This window comes from Colossoma macropomum, unplaced genomic scaffold, assembly GCF_904425465.1.
Source record: "Colossoma macropomum unplaced genomic scaffold, Colossoma_macropomum, whole genome shotgun sequence".
NCBI classification, from domain to species: Eukaryota; Metazoa; Chordata; class Actinopteri; order Characiformes; family Serrasalmidae; genus Colossoma; species Colossoma macropomum.
The window spans coordinates 15,793,100-15,812,400 of NW_023494802.1; the positions used below are offsets into that span (position 1 = coordinate 15,793,100).

Here is a 19,301-nt window from a genome sequence, read left to right on the forward strand (position 1 = left end):
CCTAAACGTAACAACGGCTCAGCCATTATGGCTCATAATAGGACTTTGGTCCTCGCTTTCTTTTTGCCCAGACATCATCTCTCCATCCATCTCTCCTCCCCCACTGAAAACCTCTTCCTCATCCCGAGTATTCCCCCTCTCCCCCATTTGTCGCTCTCCCTTTCTTTCCCTGTCTGCAGAAATGATCTGGTGTCCTGGGAGTGTGTTTTTTTTTTTCTTTTTTTTTGTAAAAGGGCTGTAATTGGGCTAATTGCAGTGCGTAGGGAGGGAGACAGGACACTCCAGTGATCAGAGCCTAATGAATGTCTGTATGCTGCGTGTGTGTTGGAGGTGGTCTAGTTGTTGGGGGTTCGTTAACTTCTCTCTGATAGGGTGTGGATGGAGAGGAATCGCCAAGGTGATTTGGGAGGTGCAGGACTGTTCCAACAAAAGACAAAGACTTGGAGCTTTATGACTGTGAATGCCTTCTGGCTCTCTGGGACTGTGAATCTCTTTAGTGCTAATCGACTATCTCTGCAGAGTCTATACCTATTTGGCAATGGCTCAGCAGAGGTTATAGGACGTTTTGAATTCCTCTATTAATTTTACCCGTCCTTGTATTCTACAACATCAATGCTCTGTGTGTACAGAAATTGCAACAGATGAAGATAAAAGCTAGTCTGATTAAGTCCATGTGCTTATGTTTTGGTAAAGTATGACTAGATAAGGTCTCTTTCCAACTTGCTTCAAAGCACTTCAAAATGGTGTGAAATGGCCTGCAAAACTGCTTCAGGTCATTCAAGCTTCATGTGGCATGGATTGTTCTTATATTAATAATTAATGACAATTGTCAATGCTGTGTGGTTTCGCATTAAACAATAGTGTGACACAAATTAAACGTCAATGCAAAACTTGCTGAAAATGGCACGGTTTCGTGTGAAACTACAGTACTGTGAGTCTTACAACTCGGTATATCTGAGCAGTAAGTGAGTTCTTGCCAGTAAGAACACTATAGAACATTAGAATAAATACAGATTAACACCAAATATGGTAAAAAGCAACAATAAATGCTTTTCTGAAAAGATTTTAAATGTTGTCAGCTAATCAGAAGCACACAGGTTTGGTTCCGGGCTTCACCTCGACCCTCTTGGCCATCGCACAGATGTGTAAAATTCTATCAGCACTACCTGATTTAATTGAATCAAAGACTGATTAGCCAAGATACTGGATGATAACTACAAATGATACTGGACTTCCATGGGGAGAGGTTTGGAAATGATTATCTAAATACATTGACATAAATTCACTACTCCTTATATTAAAGGTATTTGTATTTATTGTAATATAAGTGTTTTTCTGAGCAAATAAACTCTTACTTCCCAGATAAATGGCTTTTTAAATATAATTTTCTCAGGCATCTAAAACCTTCGCACAGCACTGAACATTGCACTGATGACTGACTTTAACTGGCATAGCTGAACATTAAAAGTCAGTCAGTATGTGCTATGCTTTTCATGATAGACATAATTTTTAATGTGTTTACTGTCGAACTCCAGTGAAATGGTTTAATGGTAAATGTTAGGTAGTGATATGGAAGGTCTTACGGGTGTCGTACCTTTGCACTCGGTACCACTTGGGCTGATGTGCATTCTCTTCTGACACTCTCCACAGCTCATCAGGAATCGGGTCACTGCCTCTCTGGGCAGAAACGCATACGTCTCTGCTATCTGAGATAATCAGAGGGAGAGAAAGAGAGATCACGCCTATTATTTCACATTTCCACACAAAAGTGACTGGGTTCATGCTTGCTTTGCACATGATTCTTTGGAGCATTTCATCACAGCTGATAATTCTCACCAGTAAGGATACAATTCAACCAGCTTTCTGCATCGTGGTGATGAATATGATGCTACCAATGATGGACATAAAGGGGTCCTACAGTGAAGGGCCGATGAAAAAGGACCCAGGGTCTTGCTTAGGAGGAGAAAGCTATACGAAAGCACATCCCATCGGCGCACATCCATGGCACCACTGCTGGTCGCCTACAGCTGGCCGAGCCTGTCGACCTCCCTGTGAGTCGAGCTCCGGGCCGCCGCACTCTCGGCACCTCATCACGTCTCCCTCGGCCGTGCGCTGTTTTGACTTGCTGTCAGAGCCCTGTCTCTTTATGCCTGCGTATGTCCTTCCCATTCTCAACAGAGCCCAACACTCTGAGCACATGGCCAGTGGTAGCTGTAGCGGCTAATATGAATGCAGGGCATTTGTGGTGTGCGTAGGATGGATGGTGTGTGTGTCTGTTTTTAAAGAGAGAAAGGTGCGACAGTGAAATGTCAGTTCCAGCCCTTGGTGACAGTCTCCCTGTCAATCAAACCCAAACACGGGCAGGATATCGGAGTGCGCACACACACGCGCGCACACACACGCGCGCCCACACACCCTGAACAAAGGTAGTTTATCAGTAGAGGGAGAGCATCCAATCTAAATTTAAATTTCATTAATTCAGAGGGAAGGCAAATGAAGTGCTAATCAGGTTCTTAAATCAGGGAGCAGCGGTGACAGCAACAGAGCTGGAGGGGCCAGGCTCTTATTAAAATGAGGAGAGAGCGCTATCCCCCCTCTACGTCCTAGGCTGAACTCTAAACTATCCAGTTATTTCACTATGACAACAAAAGAGAAACTAGTTCTAGAAATGACGGCTGTTTTTATTATGGTTGCAATAATCGTATATTTTTATTTTCACATATTCTATCAAACATTCACTGAATATGCTAATAGTCTATAAAAATAAGAAAAGCTCAAGACATGGTTCACTTTAATGACTGAATGGAAAAAATAATTCTTATTATTGCTAATTTGCACCACTGCATGATTATATTCATTTATTTTACTTTTTAATGAAACTTGGAATACTACAAGGTAATAAAAAAAAATCAATGATTAACAGTTAACTGGGGATCCTGCCTAATCTGGCAACCCTGATCAGGTTGGTGGCAAGCGGTGCAAGAAAGCAGAAGGCACATCTTTTAAACCATCATATTGAAAATTAAATCAGTCTTTACTGACCTTTAAAAAAAACGCTCATTACTAGTAATTGTCAACATAATTGGTAATTACTACATTTAATTCTACAGAAACAGCCCCACTAGAAATATAATGATTCAACACTTCATCACTGCTCAAGGTAAATTTTCTAACCCAGATGTTGATTTATATGTTTCTGCATTTTCTCTGCCACTGTCTCAATTCTGTCCTCATTTTTATCTATTCACTGGCCCTCTTTGTATCCTTTTCTTGTCCAATACTCTCCCCTCCTCCTTACAAACCAGTAGCTGGCCAGGCAAGGCAAATTGGAGAAGGAGAAAGAGAGAGAGAAAAATACACCCCCACACTGAATATACACACTCTCCCCTGAGGCTCAGGCAAGCAAACATGGGGCATCCATGGCACCACAGCAGGAGGTGAGCGAGTGTGTGTGTGTGTGTTTTTCAAAAAGGCTGGATATGAGTTTAAAAAAATAAAAAAATAAACAAAAATAACACACACACACACTTCACCCATGTGCATGCTACTCTATGAACCACCGTGTAGAAAAATCCCTGCTGGATCAAACTCCCACTACAAGTGATTTCCCCTCCCAGTGCCAGCACTACACCGAGCTGTAGAAGAGCTGGGTGGGTCCTGATGTCCAGAGAGATGCTCCACTCAGGACAGCTTCTGGACCGCTGCCACAGCCCGACAGCCGGCAGGCAAAAACAGAACAAACAGAACCAGCTGTGTGTGCGTATGCACGCGTGTTGGCTGGAGATGGAAATACATATCTCATCAATTATACATAAGAGGAAAAAAGAAACAAAAGAGACTATTTATACATCTGTTAGAACACCACTGATGCCAAGCACAAAGGTGCTAAGGAGGTGTCACTGAGACCACTCCATCATGGTTTATGTGTATTCCTCCTTCCATCCAATAGAGGGCAGTACCACAGGAGCTGAGCTGGCATGTTTGGGTTGGGGCAAACCTTTCTTCCAAACATATAGAACAAAAATTATCTCCACTGTCTAATTGCGTCTGTGTGTGTAGCCTACAGGTAGAACACAGTCCCACAACCCTTAACACAGCATGCACAGCGGGAAATATTAATGACGATAAAAAAGGAATTTGACTCAACAAGTGAGAGAGGACATAAAATAAGTCGATCAGAACGAGCAGCTGTAGGTGTTTTGAGTTTATTTATTAATAATGTTCATTGCACAGACATGCACTGATCTAAAGTAGAATGAGAGAGAGAGAAAGAGAGAGCGAGACAGTGTCTGTCTTTACATGCAAAGATTTTTGTCAATCCGATTGAATACAATCCGACTATAGATTAAGACTGAGGCGTTTATATTCTCACTCTACTCAACAATCTGACAGAAAATCTCTGTTAACATGCAACCTACAAATAATCAGATCCAAAATTACACGCATGCATAGAGAACCACTTAGTGTAGACGTTACCATGACAACGAGCATCACGTGAGTCCAGTCAGAATGAGACGAGTTTTCAGCTGGCGCACTTGTGTTTTTAATTGCATTAAAACAATGTCAGACTCAGGAAAATGTATTTCACATGTACTTATTAAACAAAGAAGTGCTCTGAGACACATAAGTTGGACGTCCGTCCCACCGCCATCTTTTAGAGCTCAGAGCATAAACTTCGTCTCCTCTGCAGACCAGTTTCTGCTCCGCCATGTTGAATGTTATAAACTTTCGCTATGACGTGACGCATGTGATCAGAATATACTTAAACTTTCCGATTGGGAATGTAATCAGATATAGGTGTTTACACGGATATTATTCTTCTATTTAACGGATTATTTACAGGATTACCCATCTCATTCACTCGGATAGAAATTGTATTCCAAATGGCCTCAATCGGACTAGACTATTCTGATTGAGGTGTTTACATGGCCGTATTCTATTCTGATTGAGCTATTAGTCGGAATATTAACGGATTATTAGGATGCATGTAAACCTGGCTAGAGAGAGACAGAGACGAGTGAGAAAAGGACCAAGAAGGAGGAAGAGAGAAAGAAAGGCAGTGAGAGAAAGAGAGAGAAAGGAGTGAGTGAAAGAGAAGATGTAAACAAAGAACATGCATGGCAAAGGGAGAACACAATTAGCAAATAAACGACGGAAGACGAGTCGGGGGTGGGAGAGGGGTGGGAGTGCTCACTCACCGCTTTGTAGGTTTTTTTCTGGCCGGCATGCTTGGGGGCTTTGGCCGGGTCAGAGCTGATCTCTACGTGCATGGCATAGATGATGTCATAGAAGTCCTCCACTACAGCAACTCTCTTCAGAGAGGAACCCTCCTGACCTGCAGCTCCATCTACGCACTGAAAGAGAGAGAGAGAGAGATTTGTACACTATACGTTTTCAATACCATGTGAGAGTGATAATGTTATACACTGTACTTGACCCTATACTTTTTTTTGTGTAGCACTTTCTCCAAGATCTCAAAGCACTTTACACATCCATAAAATAGCTACCCAACAACCATCTAACAACAATCTGCATACTTAAAAAGAAACGTTTTAAGAAGAGATTTAAAAGACTTCAAATTGTCTGCTGAGTGGATGCTATTTTATTTACTAAGTTTACTTATTTATGTCTTACTTTTTTTTGGAATAGCAAAGTAAGAATTTCGGTAGCACTTTACTGTAGGGTGCTACATGACACCTACATAAGCTTTCATGACCACTGACATAACCCTGCATAAACGTTTAAAAATGCTTATTCCGACAGACAAAAGATGACGCCTATTGGAATGAGCATTTATAAACGTTTATGTAGGGTTATGTGAGTGGTCATGATAAGCTTATGTAGGTGTCACGTAGCCTTATGAACAGTAACCTACAGTGAAGTGTTACCAGAATTTCACTGTACAGTGTAACCACTCGTTTTACTGTGCATATGACAATAAATTATTATGTATTTTGTGGGTATACACTTACTGACTGCAGGACAGCTGTTTGATTAATTGTCAGTTACCAATTACCCCATCAGTAGAAAGGGACCACCATGGGACCACCATGGGTGAACCAGAGAGGTGGACCATTCATAGAAGTATTTGAAAGGTCTTCATTCAATTCCTAAAAATATATTCAGAATTGAAAAATCAAAGAATAATGCTAAATACAAACTATGACGCTTTTTTCTCTCACAATGGCCACCCCAGTTACCACGGTAACCACTGCTAACTTCATAGGCAGGTGTGCAGGGCAGAGGGTCATGAAACGCCAGCAGCGTCATACTCCAACTTACTCTGTCGCAGTAGCTACCTTCTCTCTTTCACATTCGCACCCCTTCACTGAATTCTTATACCCTCCTCCATACAAACTGCCTCAAACTCCACACTCGTCCTGTCCCTATCTTTCTTTCCTCACCTCTACCCCCTCCCCCCTCCCTACTTTGACCCTTATGACCCTCTCTGCCACCTTCCACTGCCTTGTTCTGGCTGATGAAGGTTATCACGGCAGCTGGGAACATGGCGTATGGGGTAAGCTGCATCTATTACCTGGTAATATTGATGATTATGAAGATGATGATGATGATACGTGAAAAGCACTGATATCTATAGAGTTTAGGCTTTTTGCCAATTACAACAGTATAAAGAAAGTCTGACAGTAATAACTGCAGCATGACTTGCCCTGTGTAATTTACTCGACCCTGGAGGATTCCCAGTGAAATCAGTACTATTCTTTCCTAAATGTACCTCATCAGGTGTTCATGAGCTAAACTTTAATTTAATGAATAGGATATATTTTACACCTGTTCGCCTACAAAAGATGTTTCCAGATGACCTGCATCACCAAACGGACCAATTCTGGAAACCCTGTGGACTTAAAATTCTTTGTATGTTGGCCAGTTGTGTGAGATTTAAATGTATGATTGTCAATACTGAATAGAGTGCAATCAAAAAAATTAGTACTGTTCACATCAACCTCATTGTAATGTAACTGCAAAACCTGCTGACAGGCATGACCATGCGCCGTGCTGTTTTTGATATCGAGCGCCGCACCGTTCACATAACTTTAGTGTCCATACTGGTATAACAGCATTGGTTTCACACACTAGTTATCTTTACTTTTAACACTGTACTGATAAATAACAAAACCTGCAATGTATGTCATCTGCTTGGTGCAGTTCTAAATAGAAATGCTAAAAAAATGCACTTTCTGTTTGGATGACATTTACAATACTGCAAAATTGGAGGTCGGACAAAGATAAACAAGATATCTACCAGAGCAAGAGTGGTCAAGATCAATATGTAAATAATAAACTAAAATATGTGCAGATGTATAAAGAAATATTTTTTTTTGGGGCATTGCTATCTTCTTTGGCTAAAATAACACAGTTGTTGATAAATTTGAGCATAAGATCCCAGGTCCTGTGAAAGGATTCCAAGGAACGCTTCAGGAAAAATCGTAACTTTTTCAAGCTCGATACATAATAGAACTCCAGCTCCAACTATCATGTGATGGAGGAGAGGCCTCCTTCCATTTAAGAAGAATGGCACGTCTGGCCCAGAAGGTAGTGAAGGCAACAACACGTTGTGAAGTAGCAGGCAGGCACAGAGTGCCCACACTGAGGAAGCATGATTTTATTAAGTGTTTTAATGTGAGGTTAAATTTCACCTAATATTTTGATTCTGTATTATCTTTGAAAAATCTTGGAGATGTTGAATGTTATCAATACCACTCAGCACCACATAACGCTAACATACATCTGGACCCTGATGTAGAGTTCGGGACACTGCACGTTATCTCGTACAAATCGGGCAGTCCTTCATAAATTTACAAAGCCAGCTCGAACAGCAATAGAGACGTACTTTGTGCAAAGACACACAGAATATACATGCTTACTCCTGCCTTCCTCTGCACTATATTACCTCCAGGAGATGGGGCACGTGTGCCAGACTCAGCCAGCGTGTGTATGCGAGTGTGTGTGTGTGTGTGTTAAGAGACTCGTGCTGCTGTAGCAGGATGCTGCCCTGCCCCCCTCTCCTCCTGACGGTTGCGGGGCACATCAGCGGCCTGGGACGTTAGTGTGTGTGACAGCAGCAGGCCCTCCACACACGCCGATGTGGGACATGAGAGGGAGGGGGGCAGTGCAGGACCTCCAGGCTCAGCAGACCGGACACACACATACACACACAGGGGCTGCACCTCAAGGCAGAGCAAATCGGACAGAAACACACACACACACACACACACACACACACACACACACACACACACACACACACACACATCCCCCTAATACCCTCCCCCAAAATGCCAACATGGGGTCAAAGTCACTGCACCCTGAGAGGGCAAAGCCAGGCTGTCCTGCCATGCGCCAGACACACATACATAATTAGCATTTCTACTGTGGCACAGAATCATGGTGGTTACACGAATGCCGCTCTGGCAAGGTTATGGCACTTGGGTGTGCTGTATATACACATGAATAAAAAATAGTGGGCAATGCCACTTTTCTAAGCCGACCTTGCTCTTGTAAGCGTTCACACAAACACACCCTCCGATTGTGGGTAACCTACAGGTAACTCAGACAGACAGAGAACAGTTCAGAGGCATGAAGGATGGACAGAACAAGACAGAGATAAACAGAACATTTCAGTCTGTCTCAGATGGGCTGCTTTCAGCTGAACGAAGGAAGGTCGGACATCATCCTCCTCCCCAACCCTCTGTTCATGTTCCTCTCTATCTAACTAACCCACTCTAGCATTCTCGGATGCCCATCTCTCTCTCTCCCCCCCCCTTTCTTTATTTCACACTCTCTTTTTTCCCTCTCCTTCTCCTTCTCTTTCGATTTCCATCTTCCTTAATTTCTCTCTTCCTTCTCAATTTTTCTTTCTCCCTCTTCCCCTCTCTCCCCCTCTTTATCTCTCTCTCTCTTTATCTCTGTTTTCTCCTCTCTCTCTCTCTCTCCCTCTGGTTCTGCTCTCCACCTCCAGGCCTCTGCTCTCTCTCCAATGGCACAGAATAATTGCAGCCTTCCCTCTCCTCCCATACTCTCTCTCTCTCTCTCTCTCACTCTCGCTTTCTCTCTCTCTCTCTCTCTCAGCTTCCACTCCCCCGTCCCGGACCAAACAGCCCTGTTGCTAGGAGACAGGCCGGGTTGGTGCAGCAGCACCCCCACCTCTCTGGCTCTCTGAAAGAAGGAGAAGGGATGGAAGGATGGCAGTGGAGGAAAGAAGCCCTTCAGACATGAGGCCAGCCACAAGGAAGAGACTGACCCACACACACACACACTTTCAAACATGCTCACACACTCACAAAACCAAACAGTGCTGAACTCATGCTGAGCGAGACCTTCAGACATATTCACATCTACTTTAAGGAAGGGAGATGGGTGTTAGGTCAATCAACATTACAGAGAAATTGAAACGCTCGCAGGTTTTAAATGGGCTACAGCATGTGCACTCCTTTTGTTTGCAAACCACGCTTGGTTTACCTTTCCCCACATGAAAGGGTTTTTTTTTCTCTATTTGACATATTTACAGAGAGGAGTCAGGATACAGAAACAGTCGGTAGGAGGTGAGGACCAAACACTGCCAACAGACTCTCACTCTACCAGAGAGAAAGTCTATCAGTGCGGGGATGAAGAATGAGTGTTTGTGAAGGATGGAGAGGAAAACACCAGCTGTGTGAACATTTCAGGATGAATGGATCAATGGAAATGGTCCAGAATAAAATAAAATCTTGTTATATTAACGTACATTAATATGAAGAATAGTTCTTCTTCTCCTGTAAAGATATAATAAGTGCAGGCGACAAGAACTTATGGCCCAGAACACTGATTAACAAACTGCTTACTACATGACAGACTACCCTCTTGGCTCGCCGGGGCAGCGTTGATGGTTTAGTGCATGCTTTTTGTGTACGTGTGCAGACAGATGCTGTACGCTTTAGCGCAAAGATGTTAGGCAACCACTCAAACTCAAGGACGATAAAAGTGTCAGTCACTTCCTTACCTTTATAGCACTTTCGGACTTATTCACAACACATACACATTTACACGCGCACCACTGTGCATATGCACACAACAGGGAGTTACCGCAGTGTACAGCGGGCAGATAAGGCACACTGTGAGCCCTGAGCCAATTAAAGCACTGTTAATTTCTTCTGCAAAGGAGCAGCCATGGCACAGACCCTCCTCACCATGGCAACCACAGGAATGCAGGGAAGACACACCAGCGTCCGCTCTGAACGCAGCCTGTCCTACATGGCCACACAGAGCACCATGCACTACGCTCTTATGCCGTACAGCATGTATTTCATATCATCACAAAGGGAGCCCTAATAATTTGTGCTTAATGGAAATGATGAGCTACCGTGTTACGACATTTTGTTGTACCGGAACAGTCTCTATATAAACAACCACCAATTTTAAAATCAACTGTTCACACTAAACTTTTTGCTCATAATTTGCATCAGCGGTCAGCAGTGCCTCAGCCAATCAGAACAATTCAAACAGGAACAGCTTCTGTTGGCTCCTCCCCTTCAGCTATGTATGGAGCCTGCGGCCACTGAATGCAACCAGTGCACAATACTTCATAATTTGTTTTTTGGTGGTTCTAGTACATCATACAGGTAGTAACAGAACACCATATCCTACGTGTTGCATATTTCAGTGTGAATCCACTAGGACTAAGGGCCCTGTCGCACTAGACTGTCCGTTGGTGGTCTTGTCTGGCCGTGATTGAGCATCTTTTGTTGACCGTTGCCCAAAGTTTTTGCAACATTAGCGCTGGTCAGCCCTTGTCAGCACTTGGCTGACTGAGTACGATGAATTGGCATGTTGTGGCAGTAAGAGAGAGCTCTCTGATTGGCTGTTCAGCCTAGTGAATCAGTGCACAAGCAGAGAAACAAAGTCAGCAAAGTACTTGACATATTTTCACCCAGCTGTTGAAATAAATTTAATTCATTAGCTCAAATGCCACAATGAAATTATGTGAATAAGACTGTGTTTCCGCAGCTCCGCACAAGAGAATAAAATTTAAGTTCATTAAAGAGCTTAAAATTGAGAAATATTCCATATAGAGAAATTTTTAAATGCTGAGCAGCTACTTGTAGCTGTTTCGTTTAAATTTATGGCTATATTTTACATTATAAGAATGAAGACAGAACAGAAAATGTTAGGCAAGCACAATGGCTGAAGAAATATCCACAAATCAGCCTTCTATCCTTATAAATCAGCCTTATAGCCTTATCAATTATCATGTTTTTTCTTTCAAAATATAAAGGTGTGTTTTCACTTTGTCATACTTCTATCACGTTCTGTAGCTCTGTAACGCTGGACAACAATGGGAACAAGCATCATCAATATGACATCATATGACTTTTTCATTCACATCTAGGTTACTTATTCGGCAGAAGTGTTTCCACAGTAATTTATTGCGTTTCTATTTTAGCAGCAAAAAATTTATCTACCTCAAGCAAGTGTGTAAACTTTGTATGCCAATTTTGGGAACTTTATTTGCTATATTTCATTTCCATGAATTTTGTTCCTTCAATATGTTAAAATACACATTCAGATATGTGTCTGCAAACCTAGCTACTGTAAAGAGGGCATGCACACAGAGTATCTACATTTTCAACTCAAATGCAATAGCAATATTTTATCAGTAGGGATAGACATTTTAAGCGTTTTTGCTAGGCAAATATCAAAATATTCAAAATGATAAAGAATTCTATGTTGTTATGAACAAACAAGAAACTACAAGACCTCTTGAGGTGCTCAGGCTGACAGTACACTAAAACAACTATTCCAAGCTGATTGGCCTTGACTGGCAATCGTTTTTCAACGTCAGCTTGTGGCTAGTACACTAGTACAAACACAAATAAGGACACATATCGTTTTTGTGTGAATGTAATTGTGTGTGCACTATTTGCATCACTTATCCTTATTGCTGGTTACTCCTGAATGAGCTCTTAGTTACTCTCTGGAGAGTTTCACTGCTCTAATGAATCTCATGCGAGACTAATAAAGCTCGTCTGGTGCCAGGTAGTGGAAACACAAAGTCACTTCCTTTCTCTCTTCACTGCTGACTAATGAAACTAATCTATTCTGGTCTGTCACCAAGTCTGTGTATGTGCCCATTAAACATCTAAGACAGTAGAATTATAGCGCCTATATTCAGTATGACATTAGCAGTGCGTATCTGTGCAGTTACCAGTTTGACATGGGACTAAGAATTTGCAGTAAAGAGTCAAAAAGAAACACCTGAAATGTCTTGTGTTAACCCAGGTACCCTAGTGGGCAGGTGGCCAAACACTTCATACTCAACTCAGTGAATCACACATGAGTATTTAAAATCATTGCTTTTGGTGTTGAAATCAGGTCTTCCCATTTCCCCTAAACTCAATTATTTCCACTGTAATGGACTTTGAGGCATTCTGCATTTAGGGTCTATGTAGATTAGGGCTCAATCAATCCGATTAGGGCCCAAACAATATTGTTTGGTCGATAATATTGGTCAATACTGAGTCCCGTGGATTTGCGATATATTCAAAAATCCTGAAAACAAAGCATTTAGAATTCAAGCATAACCTCACCTTTAACATGAGGATAACATGCCAACACAAAAATTAGAGACATACAATGATATCGCAGTCATATCATGTCAATGCTAGGCTACTGAGCTAAAACTGATTTTACTGCATTTGTGACCCCACAGAAATAAACATCATGTTCCTTTGTAAAAGGGGTGAGTTTAAAAAAATGATTTTTGATTCAAATCTTCAATAAAATCATCCAATATCGATTCATATAGACCCGGGATCGATCTTTAAAATTAGCCAATTTTTTCCCAGTGTATGCGTAAATCTTTAACCCCCTTTAATCTCGCGTGGCCAGACATTGTTTTTTCGCATAATGAGATCTTACCTGCACATCAGTTAAGCATGTCTGGAGCTCAAGTGAAGGCGCCTCAGAACCTGAAAGCAAGTGTCTGGTAACATTTTGGATTCTAAAACCATCATAGCAGGAAAGAGCTGGACAAAAGAAAAGCCGTACGTAAACTGTGCAACATGGAGGTGAAATATTGTAGGAATACCACAAATCAGAAAGGCATTTGCAATGAAATTACCTTCAAGTCCTCCCCCGTGCCAAAAAATTACTGAGGCTCTGGTAACTTCTATATGTAAGGATATACGTCCATACAGCGTTGTTGAAAATGATGGCTTCCGAAGCCTCATTAATGTTTGGGAGCCACGTTTATATTTGACCCACACATAAACATTTGAGTGAAGTGGCCGTTCCAAACCTGTTCACAGATGTGAAACATTGCGTCGCAACTTCACTTAAGTTGACAGAGAGGGTCACCCTAACCTGTCATAGCTGGACATCCAGAGCAATGGATTTGTACCCAACAATTACGGCTCACTATATCGATGACGAATGGAGGCTCATGTCTCATGTTTTACAGACAAGGGCAATTCAAATCAGTCACACGGCCAGTAATCTAGTTGAACTACTGTCCAAGGCGATAAAAGAGTGGGAGCTTGTAAACAAAGATCCAGCTATCGTGACAGACAACGCTGAGAACATGACCCGTGAATTAACTGACACACTGGCTGTTTCACTCACAGGCAGCTCTCAAAATTCCACCTGTTGCACGTTTGCTTGGCTGAGTGAGGCGCATTGCATCATTTTTTTCATCGTAGCACTACGGCGAGCCACAAACTCAAAGAGAAGATACTGGGGCTGCCTGCACACAACTTGGTGATTGACGTGGCGACTCGTTGGAATAGCGCACTGGAGATGCCAGAACGCCTCCTGGAGCAGCAACCAGCAGTCTCCGCAACTCTCCTGTCACCAGAAATACTTCTTGTACAATTACAACGTTAGTGCTCTGAAAATCTCTTCATATCCAAACAAAACCTGTTATTGTAACTGAAATATTCCAAAATGAATATCAAATTGTGACATGGTGAATCGGAATCGAATCGATTTAGGACATCATTGGTGATACCCAGCCCTACTTTGTAATTAAGATTAATGGACCCCTTATTAGTCCCACAATGGGGACTAATTTCACCTCCACATTCTAACCCATCCGTGCAGTGAAACACCACATACACACTAGTGAACACACACACTAGGAGCATACTTGCCCGGAGCGGTGGGCAGCCCTATCCCTGGCGCCCAGGGAACAGTTGGGGGTTAGGTGCCTTGCTCAAGGACACCTTAGTCACGTACTGTCAGCTCTGGGGATCGAACCGGCAACCTTCCAATCACAAGGCTGGTTCCCTAACCTCCAGCCCACAACTGCCCCTACCTAGAGTAATACTACTCTAGGTGGATCTACCGCCAATTTCTAAGCAGTGGTGTCAGCAGAAATATACATGAAAAATACTGGATATTTATATCCATGTGCAATTCCCCTAATCAGTGAATCCCTACAAAAAACTGCTGAAAATAAGAAAAAAGACCTATTTAACAGAACCCAAAACTGCTAAGAATTCTGGGAATTACCGTGGTTACCTAGTGTGGATCTACACATAGTTATGATTGTAAATTAGGAGCTTGTTACTTTCTGTTTGCAGTCAGGGCCCACTCGTCTTTGTTTCTTTTCACACAGTAAACACTTAACACTCCTGGAAGCTTGTTTATAAAGTGCATCGCAGCAGAGTAGCACACTCCTTCTTCTATTATTATTGTTTCCACACCAGTTTCTCTCATCGCTCTCCTTATCTCTCTCCCTCCCTCTCTCTCTCTCTCCACCTCTAAAACCCAGAAGTCCCAGTAACACAATTACTGCCAGACCATCTACAGCTGCTCAACCAGCAGAGGGGCGCCAAGGCGTATGTGTGTGTGTGTGTGTGGGTGGGTGTGTTTGCGAGTCTGAGAGGGCTAGTGGGGGCGAGGTGAGGAGTTCAGCATAGTGTAATCTGAATGAGAGAAGGTAGGTGGGTGAGTGAGTAAGGGTGCTGTTTTACATGGCAGTTCTACTCTCAGTGCTGCCCTCAGCTATGTGTATCTGATTACTTCCTTTTTCTGCTTGTATAAAACACCATTAACACTGATGGCACAGTTTTAGAACTGGCACAGTCCTATGTTAAGGTTTATCCCTCTCTAATAGGCAGAACCAAACCCTACAAATGTACACAAAGAAACACTAATCTGTTAAACCAAGGGGTACGGACAAAATGTTATACAAAAAGTGATGTAGAGAAAGAGGTTATACTATTGTCTTTTAAAAACCTTAGAACTCTTTTCACCTGAAAATACTGCCCTTCTAACTGTGCTAAAGTTTAATACTGAGTGGATAATCAAAACACTCAAAAATACATGCAATGATATTTTGGTAATGTCTTTTAAAATTTAGGAACATTTTTCCTTATAAATGTATCTATAGATACCTTGTCTTTAACTTCTTTCAACTAAATACATATTAAATACAGCTGAGCTTTAAGCTGAATGTAAAAACAGATTCAATAAAAGCTAACCCTACCTCTGAACCCAATCTTAATCCTAATTTCATACAAAAACCTAATCCTAAACTTACTGCATCACTGTTGATGATCAACTGAGCTTCACTAGACAGTTCAGGCATCTATAGGCAATCTATAGGGAACTAAAATACAGTGTGGCCAATTTACTTAGTTAATTTCAGAGATTAAAGGTTTAGTCACAACAAAACACTGATCAAAGAGACTGCTTGAGCTGGCAATGCAAAGAAAAATGAATATGCTAACTAAACTGAGTATTATTAAAAGTTAATTTTTTAATAAGCTTATTAGTCTTTTCTAATTTGTATTATTTTTTAATCCAAATCTCACTGTGTGGGTTCATTGAACAAATAAAACAGCCAAAGTTTTAACAGAAATAACATTATTTGGTCTTTAATAGGCCAAACTGGCGTAAAAAAATATTTAACAAAAAATCAGTTGCCTATTTAAATAACATGAATGAAAAAATGCTACAGAGGTGACTAGTTATTTAGCTAGGGATGCATTAATATCACCCCGCCATCTCATTACTATGAAAGTGTTGTAATTATTTAAGGTTTCCACAGAGCCTGGCATAAATCCCTCTGTTTTTTTTTTTTTTATTTATTTTACTAAAATAAAAGCCTGGTTTAGTGTTATGAGAAGCAAAGCACTACATGAAGCCATCTTGTAACCAACTAACTAACTAACTAACTAACTAAATAACTAACTAACTAACTAACTAAATAACTAACTAACTAACTAACTAACATGTCGCTGCTGTCAGAACAAAACCTTGTATCTCCAAAATGGTAACTTTACAGGAGAAGGAAAAAACCTACTTTACTTTTAATGTAAGTTAATGGAACCAGATGTTTTTCCATGTCATTTTGGGCCGTTTCTTTTGGTCCATTCATCATGAAATTTACACACAATGTAAAGGGCAACAGGTATTTTTCAAACTGTGTCAAAACCGAAAAACGTCAAAATGGAGATACGAGGTTTTCTTCTGACAACAGCGATGGCTAGAACTCCCCAGAACACTGCCTTTATACACACAAATCCATTATGAAAGTGCTAAGAGAACTACGTTTTGCAGAGGTGCACCAATCATGACTTTTCATGGCCGATTCCGATTTTCTTCAGAGGCAAAATTGCCTTGTGATCTATTGTTTTTCGCCAATTAACAACAATCAAATAAATGCTACAATGAAAGTAAGAGGTGACTGGTTATTAAGCACAACGTATTATGTATCATTATGCTACACCATTTTGATACAGGTGCTCATGACAGCATTTGTTTACTCATTAGTCTTTAGATGTGAAACACTTCATGGACAGGCTGAGATGTCACTTCACATCAGTGGCATTGTTTATTTGGTTTATTTATAAAAAAGAAATAGCAACTATTTTCTCTTCGGAGACAAAATGGAAATTTGACAGTTAAAAAGAACAAATACACTTGGGTGTCTGACAGTAAACTTTGGGGGTGTCCCCAAGTACAGCCTACATGCAGCAAACACTACTACCTAATAAACTGCCTGACTGCCTGTTGCAAATTTGGATTAAAAATTGTATTATTCCAATCCTAATTAATGTTATTTATTTGAGAGCAAAAAAGGCCTTTTTAACGTTACTGAGATACATGGACTGATAAGGTGGTATGTCCCAATTACAATTTTCCTTTAGGCAAGACTCTCTCTCTCTTCCAGCCAGAGCCAGAGCTCAGTCACACACACACACACACACACACATACACAAAATGCAGGCCAGGGCAATCAGGACAGACAGCACCAGAACCAAAAAAGGAGAGTGTGTATAGAAAAAGTGCCTTCAACACACACTAACAGTGCACAGCCAACTGAGCTGTCCGTGTGACACCTGTTCAACCCAATGAAGAAGTGTAGTGTCTAGATTTGCAGAAACAAATCATAATATCAATAATATTCAAATAATATGTATTTTGAATGCATGTGATGTGTTGGGTGCAGTTCTTTTTATACGGTGTAATCAAGCTAAGATTAGCAATTCCAACCAGCCTAGTTTTGATTACCTACAACAACATAGTCCAATTATCTGAAGTGCTCACATACATACGCTTGCTTTCTGAAGCATCTTTGTTCTATTAACTTCAATGGCCACGTGAAAAGCGGTGCGATTTCTTGCACTCTGAGGCAAGGGGACGTGATCCATTTAGCTTTAATTCATTTAACTACTTTACTTTTGACTGAAATTTTACTTTTGAGTTTTCCATATGTTAATTATGTTTAACATACTAATATATTAATACATATTATACAACAGTTAGTTCCGGCCACGCAAGCTGATTGGTTGAGAAGCGTTCTAACCGTGCTGTTATTTCACCATAACATAAAGGTTTTTTTCACAAACACTGTATCACTCCACTGAGACGCCATTGCTAAGCAACGAGTTTGACAGCTGTAGGAGACGCTCAAGACATTTGAACGTTTTTACTTCTTACTTGGCGCACAAACAGAAAATGGATACTTTTAAGATCACATTTAACCGACAGCTGATTTGGTCCGACTCTGAAGACGAGACTGCGCTAAATTCCCAAACTGTCATCACCACTGAGCAGCTTTTCAGTCGGCAGCTGTGACAGAAGAACAGCTAAACAACCTGGAATCAGCCAGAATGAACCCAATACCATTCGCCAAACGTGTAGTCTGATCTTCAGAGTCTGACCAAATCGGACTGAGCCATAAAACTGCCGCAATAAAAAAAAAATAAAAAAGCTGCTCAGTAGTGATGACAGTTTGTGAATTTAGTGTAAGGAGCTGGAGAACGAACTGCTGGACTTCGAACAGTGAGCGAAGTCCATTACTCTGACGTAGCAATGAGCTGCTTGTTAAGAAACTATAATTTGGCTAAAGGAACTGCTAACATTAAAACATATTAAACGCCGTGTTCACGGCCCAGTTTATTCGTTTCTTACTTTATTTATTTAACTGTTGTATAAAAGCAATAGAACACTCGAGGTTGTGTGTTATCGCGAATAACATCACGGCTGTTAAGATACTGCGACCAAATCACAGCCATGATGTTATTTTGTGATAATACACTCCCTCTCGTGTTCTATTGCTTAAATATTAATATATTAATTAGAGACGATTCCTTCTAAATGTCTTTGCAGATTAAAGTCATTTCATGCTATCATTTCTTTTGGCTAAAAAAATGCTTCCAAACGCTAAATAAAGAACCAAATACAAAAGTAACAAACAAGTACTTGAGTATTTAAGTATTCTGGTCAGCAAATCTAAACTGTTACTACTGTTACTCTCTCACACCATAATAAGTTTTCTCTGTCCATTACAGAAACATGTAACTGTAGAGGATGCTGCCTGTAAACTGGAGAACTCTCAATGTAACGGCTCCCCGCTGCTTCCTCTCTCCTCTCCAAACCTTTAATCCCTACTTCTCTCTTTCACAGCCTCTTCTTAGATAGAATATTAATGCCTTCAATGCTACACTAACACTATATAGCAACAGTTGCTCAGTGCACTTCACGAGAGGGACAGAGCAAGAAAGAAACAACAGAAAGAAAGAGAGAGAAATAGAGAGAAGGATAACAATCGAAATACGAAACAGAGAACAAGAGACAAGAGACAAGAGAAATGGAGGAAAGAGAAAGACAGAAAGAAATGAGGGGCAGAGGAAAGAAAGAGACAAACAGACAGAGGAAAGAGAGGTACGTTATAGTTCTATTATTAGTGTCCACAGAGACGCGAGTGTCAACTGCATGTGATGGCTGTGTGACTGTTTCCTCTCGTCCCCCTCAACCAGCCCTCTCTAGCTTTCAAAATCCCCTCCCTCCTCCCTCTC

General features: G+C 41.2%; 1 protein-coding gene across 1 annotated transcript in view; it reads right to left on the reverse strand.

Annotated features, from left to right (window-relative positions):
- The window catches only part of nol4lb (nucleolar protein 4-like b), a 126,353-nt gene that overhangs the window by 102,452 nt on the left and 4,600 nt on the right, over positions 1–19,301 (reverse strand). The window contains exons 2-3 of the mRNA XM_036591733.1: positions 5,199–5,354; positions 1,595–1,706 (exon numbers count right to left, since the gene is read on the reverse strand). Of these exons, the coding sequence (XP_036447626.1) occupies positions 1,595–1,706; positions 5,199–5,354 (268 nt within the window). The remainder of the gene's footprint in view (positions 1–1,594; positions 1,707–5,198; positions 5,355–19,301) is intronic.